The following is a 16,540-nucleotide window of genomic DNA, read 5'->3' on the forward strand; positions in this document are numbered from 1 at the left end:
GGTACCTGCCACAAAATGTGGCAGTCACATTTTGGACCTGCTGAAATTTCCATGCTGACTTCCAGGGTACTACGTAGAAAGGGGCACAAAACTCAGATCATACCAGTGCATATGCATGGCACCACAGGTGTTGCATGTTCACTTCCCCCACCTCCCCAACCAATGATCCAGTCACAGGTCAGAGTGCGCTACTCCCTCCTCCTCTCCAGCTGTTTGACCAGTTCCTGGCAGGAGTACAGGTTTGCCTGTCCTGCTCCTTATCTGAGTGGACAATGAGCCAAGGAGGTAGGGCAGGGAAGTGCGTGCTCCCGCTGGAGACTGGTCAAACAATTGAAGAGGAGGAGAAGGATGTGCACCAGTTGCTGAATGGGGGATCTAGCTAGAGAGACAGAGCTATAGAACATGCACCACCTGTGATGCCATGCATTTAAATCAGCATGAACCTCCGAACCAAGGTTTGTGCCCATCTCTAGCAGTATATCACACTGCTGGTACTGTTTAAAGGGTTGCACAGCAGTAGGGAAAAAGGAACAGTTTTCCCATACACATAGACACATACACCTGTACTATGGAACCACCATAGTCTCCAGGAGATTGTCAGTTCTTTTGATTTTATCAGTTTTTACTCCTTCTCCCATCTAAAGGTAATCTAGTACTAAAATAATGTAGCAATGCAGTGATAAGGTGATCTAGCGCTAGACTTCATAGTTTGTTTTTTAAAAATAATACTTTGGGGTGACTGGGGAAAAAGATTACCAGGAATGGGGGTGTTCCCACTGTCCCAAAACATCTTGAGTAACTTACTATGTCACCAGAAAACCACCCAAAGCCAAACACATCCCAATCCTTTTATAGAACAAAACAAATTATCACTTAGGTGAAACACCATTTAAATTGTTGCAGTTAGAAAAAAGTAGCAGCCCCCAGCAACAGGGGAGAAAAGTCTGGAATGGAAGGGAAAAAAGGATAGGCTGTTTTGCATAACCTTTATGTCATATGATCATTGAAAAACTACTTTGAATGCATCTCTGCCAATTTTGGAGCAAACAACACACATTTTCCATGTTGAGACAATTTAGTTAAATAAGCAACCTAGCAATTCATAAGTCACAGAAATTGAGAGAAGTATCAAGGCTGTTTATTTTCTCCATAAGACTTAGTTGTACTTCAGGACAGAACTTTTTTAAAAAAAAAAAAAAGATAAAAATGAATATGTATCCCCTCATAATTCTGTTAAAGGTACTTCTTGAATTTGTCCCCCTAAGATATTTCTGTCCTGTGCAAGGAATTGCATGTTTTGCATATTAGTTCTGGCATGAAGTTACCAAACAAATTTTAGGCTATTTTGTGTATTTTTTCCATATCTCCCCAAAGTCACCAAGTTATTAATACACCACTACAAACACAAAATATTTCAATATTTCTGTATTAAAGTGCTTTACAAAAATATCACAAACAGCTAAAATCAAGGTACAGAAAGTTGTTAAGCCTCTTGGATTCAATTTATAAGGATTTATTAGAAAAGCTTTTGCTATACTGAGTAATATGCTCAGTTCTTTGAGGGAAAATAGAAAAGGATCTACCAAGACATATCACTATATGTCTTGTGTTTTTTTCTTGTTTAATACAATCAAAGCATCCAGGAGGGCAGGGGTGTGGAATCCCCAAAAGACTAGGACTTAGGTAAACTATTGTTAATTTACATGAGTGGAGTAAAAGTCCATTGTAGAAAAAATATAAGGAAAAAAAGCATGTGAGAAGTCACTGCTGAATGAGGAACTGGTTAAGAAAGAAAACAATATTCAAATGCTAATTGCCTCTAGGTTTCTGACTGGTAAAATATCCTTTTGACCTTTCTTGTTCAAATGTAATCAGTCTCCTCCCATACTGTTCAGCTGCAAAAATTCTACCACATCACAACTTTTTGTACACCAGCAAATCTCCCAATCACATCCATCCCTCAGATGTAGCTAGCCCTTTCTAACTGCATTAGGCCTCTGCAGATGGAGCTACATCCTAGCCATCTGAGGACTTTGCCAAGTTAACTGTTAAAATCATTTCCATTTGCTATAATAGAAAACATACTCTGCTATCAAATTTTTCTACTATACTGGCTGCTACTAGGTACTAAGGAATGTTCGGCGCAGATGGGGCTGATTTCCAGGAGATCAATACATTCTGCTTTGATCTTTTTCCCTGAACAGTTGAAGCCTATTGCTTGCTCTTATTTCTGCATTTTCTACATTACAGTATTTGCTTAGCTACATTTTATTTTGCTCCTTGTTTTTGCAGGCTGTTAGTTTCATTAATCACTTTCTTTGGTCCCAGTTCAAAATAATCGATCCTTCCAAGATTTCTCATTTGCATCATGAACAGAATGGAGAAATAATTCAACACCCATTATTATATGCCCCGTATCTTACAAATACTGATCTAAGAAAACAAAAAACCCAATGAAGCAGAAAATGTGTAACATACAATTTCACACTTGCACATATCCCTCTGTATTTCCACTTTGTATCCTTTTTGCAAGAAGTTAAATAAGTTACAAGAAAATCTTTGCCATAGAGCCATATGTGGTTTTTATACCGTAGAAGGTGGAGATATGGTGACAATTATTTCAAAATAAAGCAACTCTTTAATCTTCTAGTTCTTTCTACCCACCCCACTCTTAAACCCCCGGGACATCCTTTTCAAGTCATCATTAGAGAGTTCTCCCTGAAACTTAGGAAAGAGGCACAAACCCTGCATATTAATAGAATTCCCTCTCATGCATTAAACTGCATAGAGTGAAAATTGTAACACGATACCCACAGGCATGCGGAGATGCATGAAAGCTAAATACTCCCAGTAGATAGTGTCTGTCTTATTTTATGAGAGTATTTTGTTTCATATAAAAAGCTTCATTATTTCACTCCTACATATGTGAATTCACAACTCCTTTCAAACTCTGGCTAAAACAATCATGGCAGTTCTCAGGAGAGAAAGCAAGCAGTCAGGAAAGCATTGCTGTCACTGCTCTTGTATTGCCATACTAGAACTGTAAGAACAGCAGGTGTTAGATGTCACCCAATATTATTCACATGGGATGACCTAGAAACTGAGAACCCAGAGGTGATGGCAATGACAAAGTTTTCAAGGATAAGAAACATGGGAAGGTAGCTAATGCGATCCTGTTAGTTGTTCTTCTTCTCCTCAAGTGGTGCAGAAGGAGATGGACGATTCTAAAATAAAAGGAGATAGTTTAAATTGGCACATTCATTTTTACATGAAATCTCCCCTTTTTACATACTATGGCTAAGCTTTCCTTATTTTCATCACAACCACTCACTATTAAGATATAAGCTAACAAAACTGAAAATTGCATTAAAGACATGCTAACCCAACATCATTTGTGATCCATCATGTTCCAAGATTAGACATACAGTATAAATGAGGTTCATCAAACCACAAAGTATCCTTCACACAATTCCAATACTGCTCACAACAGAAATATACTGTAAGACCAAGCACTCAACTGTACACTGCTGCAGTGGAAGGGATCTTCAACTGCCCCATTCTAATAACAAAAGCAAATGAGGGGCCAAATACATTCAGACTGCCAGGTAGGGAACATTTAAGTCTTAAGAGGGGCAATGGTTTTCAGTGCAGCCCATTTCCTTCTATAATTCAATACATTCCAACTCACTTTTAGCATAACTATTGCTTTCTATAGTTACAAAGATACCAGGTGCACTTGCTGTCCTGTAACAAACTGCATGTTGTAATTTAACAAATGCGTACAACTTACGTTCATCTGAATGCTAATTCTACTTCTGAACCCCCTTCCTTTGTGCTGTCCCCACCCACCCCACCATCAATCAGTTCTATACAAATTCCTTACCATAGGCATGTAGACATTATGAGGATTGGCTGGGTTATAATATGCACTGGAAGTTGCCTCTGCTGCTTTGTTGCACAAGAATAAAATCAGCACAGGAGAAAAATCAGTCAATACTTTTTCTTTTTATAATACATACAAAAACAGAACATACACCTTTATATCTGCAAATACTTATTTGACATCATTCACTGGATTAAAAATGCAGAGTCTGTATTCTCAACTAGAAAGTAGGATGTGACTATGTACTTAGTAACAGGTTGATTTTTAAGTATAGCTGATTTGGCGAGAAGCAAGGAAAGAGAAAAGAGATTCCTGTCATATGACTGAGGCCGAGAAAAAGAGGGGAACTACATACAGTATATAGTTTGTAGTCAAAACACTTTCTTTGGGCTTAGGTAGCTACCTAGGCTTTATTTGGGATCTAAAGCTTTTGAAACTTTGGACTAACTTTCACAGATGTCATTTCACATCCCTCAGAAATTCCACACAGTTTCATAATAGCTAGATATTAGAACAGGATCATTCTCCTTTATGAAAAAATATCTAAAGAAATCATCTGACTACATTTGGACAATCACTTCAGAGTAGTTCTAGAAGATGTAATATATTATTCTGCTTTTATAAATTATTTTCAACTTTTTATTAAGATTGCTAGAAAACATCTAAGGATCACATTCCCAAGATGCCTTATGTCCCTTTATTGGGGGAAAGGTAAGGCAAAAAAAAAAAAAAGAATGAATGAATGAATTTTAAGACAGCATGGTCCAAACAGTAGGATATCTTCTACATCAGAAGACAGTTACTCTGCATCACAAAAGCTCAGAACTCCATGTTTCCTCAGAGAACTTAAAACCTAGAAATTGATTTCTTAAGAACCTGATGCAATTGTTCTTATTTTTAGATAAAAATCATCTTGAAATCTTACCTGGCACACCTGGCTCTGTCCAGGTTCTAGGAGTAGAAGGTCCTGCCTCAGCTGGAGCTGATGGTCCTGCAGCAGTAGGAGGGCCAGGATATGGAGGAGGTGGTGGGTACATTCCTGGATGTGGAGGGTACATGCCTACAGTATCAAGAGTGATCTCATTATGGATCCAAGCACACAGCCTAGAAGGCATGGAACAGTTCACCAAGGTTTTTTTTTTACCCGGCGGCCATTTTGGAACCGCCGATCAGCTGTTGGAAAATCATCGCTATGCGATAATCGGTAAGCGAAGCAGGTTACCGATCATCGCAAAGCGATTTTTTCCTATCTAAACCATCGCAATGCGATTGCTTTTGTGATCGCAAAATCTTCATCGCTATGCGGATTCGTCGTTAAACGGGGCGCCCGTTAAGCGAGGCACCACTATAGTATCATCTTGAACAACACTATTTGATTAAGACTGTCAAGATATTTTACCTTGTGGAGGCATATATGGATATCCCATAGGTTGTGGAGCAGGTCCATATCCGTTCATCTGTACAGGCACATAGGCATATGGTCCAGCATATGGTGGTGGAGCATAGCCCCCTGGTGCAGGTGCATATCCTCCAGGAAAAGGTTGAGGGGCATAACCACCAGGAACAGGTGTATATCCATAACCAAAGCTCTGAGCAGGTATTCCCCTGGAAGCTAAACAAAATGTATGTAGTAAGCAACACTCTGCACATGAAGTCCTAAACAACAAATTACTACTTAATTAAAAGTAAACCAAACGTAAGCAAAACTGACTCTATCCCTGACATGTTACTGGTGTTTAGGCAGAGGCAGGAGCACATTGGGGTGGATGAAGGCAGCATTCATAATTGCATACTAGGGTTAAAGCACAACTGAAGGGCCAGCTGACAATATAGCTGTCAATTACAGTATCTAAACGAGGAAGCAGGCATAGAATACTTAGTATGGAGTCTAGGGTAAGCGAGGGGGGATTCTTACCATTACTAGCAAGTTTGAACATCATTTGCCCAAATTCTATGGCACCTCCACTGAAGAAGCTCATCTTAAATGAAGCCTGCCCTTCCCAGCCACCTAAGGAAAAGCAAACATGTTCAAATTTTAATGATGGGGGTTTCCCAAAAGACTGTCAAGGCAAAATTATTAGAATTAATTAAAACCCACACATTTTTGGCAAATGAAAATCTTTGTATTTTGATATGTCAATACATACTTAAGAAAGTAAGATGTAGAACAATTTCAGTAAACTACCAGAAGATTGAAATATAATCTCTCTAGTCCATTACATATATTCTTCCACAAACCAAAGTGACTTTTATATAATCTGGATTTTTTTCACAGTCACGAAGCAATTTCTTCTTATTTTAAGTAGTACGTAAAGAAATCAAGAAGTGAAAAGTTTCATGTGATAAAATGAGATGAGTAGCCCAACAAACTGTTTTCATTGATTTAGGAATGTGCCAATTGGAGTGGGGTGGATCAAGCTAAACAGGGTTGCTAGACGTTGGGTCAAGATCCAATATGCCATTTGATGCAGCCTGGGCTGCCCTAACAGAGTTTAAAGAAACATTCAGAGGCTAAAGACTGCTCAAAGCTATAATGCTTTTTATTTTTTAATGATGTACAGTATTCTCTGCTTTTATTGTGCTATTTAAGCCCCTTTAGTTTGGATTGAAATCTGACTTAAATATTTTCCTCTAATTTAAGATTAGTTTTCATATATTTTTAAGCATTTATGTCTACAATTTTTCACAGCTGTAAGGTTGATGTCTGTGTAACTGAAATGTGCATACATATAACTTCTCAAAAAGTTATGTTTTCAATATTTTGGATTTCACATTATGCTTATGGAACACAGCATCAATATAGATCAAAAAAGCTCGTAGAAATAGACAGCTGATGTTGCCTGGCATCATTCTATCTATCTATCTATCTATCTATCTATCTATCTATCTATCTATCTATCTATCTATCTATCTATCTATCTATCTATCTATCTATCTATCTATCTATCTATCTATTTATTTATTTATTTATTTATTTATTTATTTATTTGATTTTTACCCCGCCCCTCTAGACCATGTCTACTCGGGGCGGCTTACAAAATAAAACAAAACAGTATAAAAATATATAAAATCATAAAAATTACAACTACAGTTTCAATTTAAAACAATTAATTTAAAGAGAGGATTACCAAGATGGAATAGCAAAGAAAAAGAAAAAGAGACAACAATGAAAATACATTTACCTTGAACACTGATATAATTGGAAATGGTTATCTAAGTTCACACTGGAGTTAACCCTTTTTCAGGGATGTCAGCTGTGTAAACACAGGGTTCTGGTTTTTTCTAGAGGTCTATAAAGCTCTGCAGGGCTCTGAGGAAGTTGCTCAGATGTCAGACTTTTTGACCTAACACCTCACTCCCCCGTTTCCTCCCACTTCTGGGAGGAGGTTTCTTTTGTTCTTTTAAAAAAATTCTATGCTGTCCTAATAGAGCCCAAAAATAATCTGGGGCCCAGAAAAGTATGGGTAAGAATGCTCTGGGGATGGGCTGGTTCATTCCAGTAATTATGTTGTGTGGTCATCACAAAAAAGGTGTGAACCAACCCACAACAGATCAAACAGTAGGCTAAATGCCTGTATGATCACACACTTACTCAGTGCCTAGAATGTAACCAGAATATAAATTAAGAACTTAACTTTCTTACAGCCAACCGGAAGCTAATATGGCTTTGCAAATAATAATTCCAAGCTAAAGTAAGTGTTTCCTGGAAAACTCTGAAATCCTGGTTTTTCTCTTCCCAAAGAGAGGGACAAGAATAATGACAACCAGGGTGAAATCCTCTTTGTTTACTCTAAAGTAAACTCAAAGAAAAGCATTCTGAAGACTAACACACTTTCATAAGTTGTTAAAAGGTAATTCTTGCAGGGTGAAGGATAGTATGCATAACTGGCACATGATACTTACACCAGAATTATGTCACAACACTACCACAGATGTCCTGTGGATATATACTGATTAGAGAAATGGAAATGCAAAACAGAACACTTCAAACAGATATTACACATGATTTTTAATTTCAGCAACCTAACAAATTTAATTAGATTTACAAATGGAAATGCATACCTCCTGGTTCTGCTTCTATCACTCCCTTGATATAATTGGCAGAAAATACTGGCTGTTCAATGGAGCATCCTTTCATCAGATGGAATGGCATCATGAAGGACATCATTGGGTCATTGCCCTTTGACACAAATATGACCTGGAAGATACTGAGTTATCAGACTTATAGACACACTTTCTCTCTTCTATGTACACTCCACATCAGCTAACATAGGGAGTAAATCAATGACAACACTTAAAATATAAAATTAGAAATTAAATAATTTAGTACAAGTTAATTATACTTAAAGGTCAAAAAAGCCAATTCTCAGTATTAAACAATCAAGAATCATAACATTCATACTGTGATCAAATATTTCCATAATTCCTCTATCTGTCTGTAACACAGAGCTTAGAAGCATCCTACCAAGTTTTCTCTTTGGTATACTCCCGATACTCACAGCTTCTGTTTCTTGGTCTGTACCTGACAGTCTCAATGACAGAGTAGGACTAATGAAATGAAAAAGATATGCCACATCCAGCACTTACAGTGCTTTATAGTCACTAGCTCTATGAGTTATAATTGCTTAGTAACTATAGCCCTATCAAATGGACTATAGTCTCTGGGTTAGTGAACATGCTTAGATAGGAACACCTAGCGTGGCTCCCTCATTTGTCTCTTTGCTCATACAAGTAACAATGAGTCTGAAGAAGAGAAGACCCTGCTTGTGTGTAACCTGGAAAATCTGGGTTCTTGCTCATACACAAAGCTTACAAGTGAACAGGAGCAAGATGGTGAAGGAGAGGGGTTCATGCAAGAACTTTCACAGGTAAGAAATATCTGCCACATTCTTTTCTTACACTATACCAATTAAGAAGCAGGCTGTTGCAATTTGTTCCAGCTGCAGTTTCAAAGCATTTTGGAAAGACAATCCTGCAGAGAATATATGAAAATGGTTCCTCAATTTTCACCTGACAGGTCAGAGGGCAGCCTGAACTGGATGACCCAGTGGCAGTGGTTAAACTTGTGGTCAATAATGGTACAGAAAAGGTGATCAGGTACAAATGTAAGGTCTCTATATGTTACCCTTCAGGGCAAAAACCTTCCCCAAGTAGCTCAAAAAAGGTGTCTCCTCCCATACAGACTTGTGCACACATTAGTGCCTTGACTTATGAACGTCCTAACATACGACCATTTCCAGTTACGACCAGCTCCGGCTGCAAAATTTTGCTTCGACTTGCGGCGGGAGCTCCAAGTTGCAACCAAAAAAAGGCAGGGGGAAAAGGTGGGAAATTCAAATTGCTAACCGTTGGTAGGCGAAGAGGCTGCTTCTTTGTAGCTCTTTCGCCCCAACGGTTAGAATGAGTGCGATCGGAGGAGGCTTCGGACTGCCTGGTAAGTTAAGGTGCTGGTTTTGGTTTTTTAAAAACTGTTCTGGGTGGGTGGTTTTGGATTGGGTGGTGGGATTATGTTTCTATGCTGTGATGAGTCTTGGGGGTTTGTTTTTTGGTGTTTTTTCCCCATTTCCAATGGGTCTCGGGGGGTTGTTTGCTTTTTGGGTCCCCCCATTTCCGATGGGTCTTGGGGGGGTTATTTGCTTTTCGGGTTTTCTTTTCCCTATTTCCAATGGGTCTTGCACGGTTTGCTTGCTTTCTGCTTTGCTTTTTTTGCATTTCCGATGAGTCTTGCATGATTTGCTTACTTTCTGGTTTCCTTTTTTGCATATCTGATGGGTCTTGCACAGTTTGCTTGCTTTTCTTTTTTCTTTTCCCTTCAGCCGGAATGGATTAATCGCGTTTTTGATAGGTATTGCAGGGTTTTTTTGGTGATTTTTTCCTTCGGCCGGAATGGATTAATTGCATTTCAATGCATTCCTATGGAAAATGTGCTTCGACTTACGACCATTTCAAGTTACGACCATCTTTCGGAATGGATTAATTTCGTAGGTCAAGACACCACTGTAGTAACTTTTGGTCTGCTCCTCCTAGGCAAAAAAAACTGTTGTTGCCACCACTGTCAGGGATGCATGCATGTACATACAGTGAAGAAGCTTTGTTTACCAGACACCAAAAGTTACAATTTCATTTATGCTAAACAACAGGACCACTGTGTGCTCTAACCTGCAGAGAAAACATGGAATCCTACAGAGCAGTTCTCAAACATTTAAAACATCCCATTCTTTGGTATTTATCAAGTAGCAAGGACCATCAGGAAAATTCCAAGGGCATCTAGTAAGCAACGCCTTCAAATACAAATACAAAAGTACCATCTTGCAAAGGAAATCAGCAATGGAAAACAACCAACAGAACCAGTTTCTATTTTCTACCACATGAAACACTTTCCCATATCATAAGCCATCACCAAAAACAAGTGGTGATTAGCCTAGAAGGCCTCAAGGAACTAGTGGCAGCGATTCTGAATATTAAGAAAAGAGAACAAAGAACATCCTCCTTATATCATGATTTCATCTATATTACCAGAAGGGGAAAAATGCTGAAGGATTTCAAATTAGCTGTAGCTACAAAAAAGATTATAAAAGATGGCCTTATTTAGTGTATGTATATGTATGAGCAAGAGAGACAGAGAAAGAGAGACTGTAACTGACTCGTGTTCTTAATTAAGCAAATACAATTTTTGCAAAGGCATCTGGAATGTCACTGTTCATGCAAATAGCCCTTTACCCAAGACTTACCCTGTAAGGAGTGAGGAATACCATTCCTTTCTTGGTGCCTTTGAAGATCTCTGGCTTACCAGTCACATCAGAGAAGGTCAACTCCACATCTTTACAATGCTTGAGAATACTTCAAAGAAGGAGAAAAACGATATGTTAGCGTGTTTAGCTAACTTCATGGTACATTCTCAGAGCTATGAAAAGAGTTATCTTCTGTAACTCTCAGACAACACCAGCAATGTGATATTCCAGGAGTTGTGGTTTAAAACATAATTTTCCCAGCTTCAGTTCTATAGATAGTTCAGAAAAGAAAGCACAATTTAGCTGACACATTAATTTTTGGACATTAAGCTAGAGCCCCTGGATAATGGCTCCATGGCTAACATATTCCGGAAGTATTTCACTTTCTTTCCAACAGGAAAGTATGAACGAAAGCATCTCAAATCACTGAATACCTGTGTTTACAAAACAGTTTTTAATCATTAGTATAAATTTTGGCTGTAGTTCTTACTGGGGAAAAAAAATCATCCAGGCACTCCACACATAAAGGAATATATATGCATCAAGAGCATACAAAGGAACATATGTGTGCCAAATGTTGTTATAAATTTTACTTAGTGGGAATTCTCCATCACTATGTGCAGAAAACTGAAACCATTTCTGACCCTCCACCAATCCTACTGGTATATTCTTTGAGAGTCAGGTTTTTAGAACACAGCAAATGCACTTCTGAGTAACCATGCATAAGATCAGGTAATAAATGAGCACAATATCAACTATCTAGCCCGTTCAGCTAAAAAAAAAGAGCATAGTTAATCTACAAGCTAATAAGGCTGATCTGCAGGCAAAACTGCTCATACCTGTCTCTCATTTTGCATCCTATTAGATAACAGGTATATCAAGGAATAAGGAGGATGCACACACTGTTACAGTGGTGCCTCGCTTAACAAGCGCCTCGTTTAATGACGAATCTGCATAGTGACAGATTTTTTGTGATCGTTTTTGCGATCGCATAACGATGTCTTTAATGGTAAAATATCGCTATGCGATGATCGGTAAGCTGTTTCGCTTACCGATTTCCACACAGCGATGTTTTAAAGACAGCTGATCGGTGGTTCTAAAATGGCTACCAGAAAAAATGGCCGCCCGCAGTGTTTTTGCGCCGTTTCCTCGCATACCGGGCAGCGAAAATGGCGGCTGTATGGAGGATTTTCGCAGAACGGTGAGTTTTAAGCCCATTCGTTTCATTTCGTTTAGTCGTGTCCGACTCTTCGTGACCCATGGACTAGAGCACGCCAGGCCCTCCTGTCTTCCACTGCCTCCCGGAGTTGGGTCAGATTCATTTTGGTTGCTTCAGTGACACTGTCCAGCCATCTCATCCTCGGTTGTCCCCTTCTCCTCTTGCCTTCACACTTTCCCAACATCAAGGTCTTTTCCAGGGAGTCCTCTCTTCTCATGAGATGGCCAAAGTACTGGAGCCTCAGCTTCAGCATCTGTCCTTCCAGGAGAAATGCATTAAACAGGGTTTAATGCATTCCTATGGGCTTTTTCTTTTCGCATAGCGACGAATCCGGATATTTTAATTTATTTATTTATTTGATTTTTACCCCGCCCCTCTAGACCATGTCTACTTTTTCCAGAACAGATTATCGTCGCTATGCGGGGCACCACTGTATTTGAGTAGTGTTAGCAGAATATGCCTTTTTTAACCTTACAAAAATATGCCACTATCTTCTTATGGCCAGAGTAGTTTATGATCAGTTATTTAATTGATTCTTCTTGTAGGAAATTCTTACCGTTCTCATTAGAATACACTTAAATTACTTCTTGCTCATAAACTTTTACTGATGAAAGCTTTTAATATTATTGTTCATGAACATGTTATGAAAGAACAGTCCAATGCCTGTTAATTTAGCCATTCCACTGATCAACTAGAAATCATGTGACTAACTCTTTTGGCTTTCTTCCCATGAAGACGAATAAATGTGTGTGTTTCCTAAACCAAGAAGATTCCATTCTGTCAACAAGACATTACATTCTGTCCTATTATTGTCTGGTGTTACCGTTGACTTGAGAGTACTAATGTAACAAAGGTAGAAGATACCCAGTGCAGTGTAGTGGACAGAGTGACAGAATAGGACTCTGGAAGCCTGGGTTTGAATCCCTGCTCAGCCATGGAAGCTCACTGGAGGTGTGGAACTGGTAAAACCACCCCTTAAATACATCAGCTACCTTGAAAGCCCTATTAGGGCCATAGAAATAGGTTCCAACTTGATGGTACATAACAACAGTAATAAAGGCAGAACACTAAAAGAACTACTAGCAACAGTAAAATAGTCCCCAATAGAATGGAAATATTAAACATTAAGTTGAAATGACAGAACTGTTCTAGTTTACAAGAGCTTTGCTCACTTCAAAATAATCTAATTTTCCTCCACTGGCAGAATCCTGCAGGTCTATGACTCAGAAAGACTGCAAAGAATGACACGTACCATTCAACCCTTTAAAAGAGTTAACAAAATGGAAAATGAGGATTTTAAGACTGATGTCAGTAAGAATAAAGGAAAATTTTTTTAAACTTAGTTTAAGATGGTATTTAACACCGGTAAAATTAAACAAAATCAACACCAGTCATCCGAATGTCTGTTGGAAATGTGAGAAAGAAGTTGGTACATACTTTCATATGTGGTGGGAATGTGAAAAGGTACAAAGTTTTTGGAGACAAATTTTTAAAGAATTAAGTTGTATCTGTGGAAAAGATATAGAATGTAAGGCTGAGATTGCTTTGTTATCAATATATGAGAATGTGGAATATGACAAAATGATTAAAGAATTGATAACTAGTCTAATAACAGCAGCTAGATTGATTATTGCTAGACAGTGGAAATTAAAGACTGAATTACAAATTGAAGAATGGTATAAAGAAATATGGAATATAGCATTAAATGATAAATTAACTTGTAATTTAAAGATGAAGAAAGGAGAGTTGAAAAAGAATAATTTTTATGTAATATGGGGTAAATTTTTGGAATATGTGTTAATAAGGGGAAAAGGGAGAGCTCCAAATCAAGAATCTATGCAGTTCTGGAGAGGAGGACAATAGAAGAAGAAGAATGAGAAGAAGAAGAAGAAGAAGAAGAAAAAAAAGAAGAATATGGCAAGAGGTCCCGTATATGGTGGTGGGGAACACTGTTATTGTGTTGTAAGCGTATATGTTTTATGTATATGATTTTTTTTTGTTATAGTTAATAAAAAAAAAATTAAAAAAAAAAGAGTTAACAAAATGACAAACTCTTTGGTTGGTATCCTGTCCAACAGTAAAAGTTGCCATGGTAATCTGACAAGGTGTGGGCTGTGTGTGGTTGTGTGACTGATTTGTATGGCCCAGTCCATGTCACCATGACAGATTCCACAACTGGAGCTCCATGTGCATAAATATTGAGCTGGATGCTGAACTTTTTTTCCAACTTTGGATGTCTACTAACTGTGAAGATTTACTAGCTGACCTTGGACCAGTCACTCTCAAAGAATTGTTGTGAGAATGCAGTGGGGAAGAAGAGTGCCATATGTACCCCCTTGAGGGCACTGGAAAGAAGACAGGCCATAAAGGTAAAAGAAAATAAATAACAGCTAGAAGTCTAGTAGTGTTCACATAGTTTCTGTAATTAGCTACCTTATGTCTAACTGTGGCTAATTGACAAAATCCCAGGATGTGCCTCAGTCACGTGCCTAGACATGGGCCAGACTCGGTAACCAATATGTGCCCAGGCACCTTATCAACAAGCCACAGCAATTTGCACAGACCTTATCCACACAACAATACGATTCTGACCAGTTATTAATAGGAAGACTACAGTACCTCCTTAATCAGTTGCAACTGATTAATGTGGGCTGACCGCCACAAAAACTAACGCGGAACTTGCTAGTCTTTGAAAGTGTCTCTAGAGAACATTGTCTTTCCTTGCAACACATTTATTTATTTATTTATTTATTTATTTATTTATTTATTTATTTATTTATTTATTTATTTATTTATTTATTTATTTATTTATTTATTTAATATCCCGCCTATCTGGTCGGGTGAGGACCACTCTAGGCGGCTAACAATCATAAAATGATACAATAAAAATGAAAATAGGCAGTTCTAAGTGATAAAAGCACTACATGACGTTACACGATACACAAAGCAAAAACAGAAAGGGAAGAAAGAAGAGGGTCAGGAGTTATGTGATGGAAAGGCCTGCTGAAACATCCATGTCTTTAATTGCTTCTTAAAGATACCCAGCGAGGGAGACCTGCGAATCTCAGGAGGTAGGTTGCTCCAGAGGCGAGGAGCCACCGCCGAGAAGGCCCGATTTCTTGTCTTTTCCTTCCCGCCCTCCCTCCCTGTTAGGCTCCTCAGCCTCACCTCCTGGCTCGCACGAGTGACACGGGTAGATCTTGGTGGGAGTAGGCGTTTAACAAACCAATCCTCCAGGAAAAGTCTACTCCCAATGTTCCTTTGGGATACGTGTCACCACAGCCATGTCTCTAGTAAAGTGACTACCCTGCTAAAAGGGTATTAAGAAACAAAGTAATTTATCCGGGCCTTAATCTCAGTATCCACGTCTCGTTGTGGGCAACACATGATAGAAAGAGAACACGGATTAGGGTCACGAGGCCTGACGAAGAAAACGCATAAATAAATGTAGCCTGCATTCCGGGAAGGCAGCAATTTCATATTTCTTTTGTTTATGAGGAAACAGACGAGAATCTGAGGGCCCTCCATGAGTTTAAGCTTGGGCCCATTTTAGCAGCACTGCTGAGAAGACGGAGCCCGTCGCGACAACATCCCAACAAACATACACTCCCCCATCCACCACCCCCCCGGATATTAAGCAGCAGTCAGTAAAACCCCGGAGAAACGGCACCGCAGGCGTGGCGGCGACGGGGGGGGGGCTCTGCGTGACACGGAGCATTGCAGGCGGGCTTGGCCTCACAATCACTCCGCCAAGCCTGAGGGGGGGGGGAAGGGCAGGTCTCCTAGGGACGAAGTGGGCGCCGTGTCCAGGGGGGGGGGGACTTTGTGGGGAAGGCAGCTCCCAGGTGGCGAACGTGCCCGCTCTCTGGCGCACGGGAGAAGCAGAACAGCCCCCGCGACGACGGAGAGGAGGAGGACAAACGAGGCGGAAGAACCGCCGCCCACCCGCCGGCCCCCACTTCCAAGCCCAGCCCAGCCTCGCTCCGGTTACCTTTCCCCGTTGGGCGGGATAACCCCTCCACCCTGCGAGTGGTTCCTGTTCACCGCCATGTTCCCGGCCAATGGCACCCACCGGGCCGGCCCTCCTTTTCCGTCCTCCGCCTAATACGGCGCCGTCGTGACCTCAGAGCGTACGGGCCGCCCCTCCGCAGGGCCCGGAGCGGGAAGCTGTGCGTGGGCGGGCGGCCGGGCGGAGGGCCGCAGATGGAGGGAGGGCGTCCGTTCGTCCGTCTGTCTTGTCTGTCAGGCTTCGGCAGCTTTTGTGTGAAACTTTTCAGACCGTATGTCAATACTGTACTGTGTACGGGTTACTTTTAAAGATGGCAATTAGTTTCCTGTCGTCTGAAAAAAAGCGATCGGAGCAAATGCTTCTTTCCAATCACAAAGCATCTTTTTTCTCTCTCTCGTCGGCAGTGCTTCAGAGTATCGGAAGAGGCTGCTGGATCGACCGAGAACCGGCTGCTCCGGAGGTCTCCGTAGCTGGTGCCCGTTGGGGTTGGTGAGGCAGAAGGCGGCACCGCAGCAGTGATGGGCAGAAGAAGGGTCGCCAGACCGGACTTTGAGACAAAAGTGTTTTCATACGCCTGCACTTGTTCAATTCATTTTTTGTTTAGTCTCCGATTTTTCATGACCCGCGTTTTTATGGTTGATTGTTTGGTTCTGTCGCCATCGTGTATGCAATTATAGCATTAATTATCTTTTGTTTGA

The 16,540-nt window shown here is 40.0% G+C and overlaps 1 protein-coding gene across 4 annotated transcripts; it reads right to left on the reverse strand.

Moving 5' to 3' along the window:
• Positions 1-1,116: 1,116 nt before the first annotated feature.
• On the reverse strand, positions 1,117-16,001 carry WBP2NL (WBP2 N-terminal like). 4 transcript variants are annotated; one of them, XM_020787853.3, is made up of 8 exons: positions 15,825-16,001; positions 10,615-10,723; positions 7,946-8,081; positions 5,799-5,891; positions 5,283-5,495; positions 4,809-4,922; positions 3,884-3,948; positions 1,117-3,224 (listed from the first exon to the last, which is right to left on the reverse strand). In XM_020787853.3, the coding sequence occupies exons 1-8, from the start codon at positions 15,881-15,883 to the stop codon at positions 3,177-3,179; spliced, it is 837 nt and encodes a 278-aa protein (XP_020643512.3). In that variant the 5' UTR covers positions 15,884-16,001; the 3' UTR covers positions 1,117-3,176. The 4 variants fall into 4 exon arrangements, with proteins under 4 accessions (XP_020643512.3, XP_072856275.2, XP_020643510.3 ...); XM_073000174.2 differs by having other exon boundaries at positions 1,192-3,224; positions 3,884-3,945; positions 15,825-15,996; XM_020787851.3 differs by having other exon boundaries at positions 1,192-3,224; positions 4,809-4,943; positions 15,825-15,994.
• Positions 16,002-16,540: the final 539 nt, after the last annotated feature.

This window comes from Pogona vitticeps, chromosome 5 (assembly GCF_051106095.1).
Source record: "Pogona vitticeps strain Pit_001003342236 chromosome 5, PviZW2.1, whole genome shotgun sequence".
Taxonomy (NCBI): Eukaryota; Metazoa; Chordata; class Lepidosauria; order Squamata; family Agamidae; genus Pogona; species Pogona vitticeps.

Coding starts and splice junctions, on each gene's coding strand:
- WBP2NL (XM_020787851.3), bottom strand. CDS start 15,883: ATGGCGGTGAACAGGAACCACTCGCAGGGTGGAGGGGTTATCCCGCCC. Junction 5,892..7,945: donor GATAGAAGCAGAACCAGGAG/GTATGCATTTCC, acceptor GCTTTTCCTTAG/GTGGCTGGGAAGGGCAGGCT. Junction 3,225..3,883: donor ATAATGTCTACATGCCTATG/GTAAGGAATTTG, acceptor CTTTTATTTTAG/AATCGTCCATCTCCTTCTGC.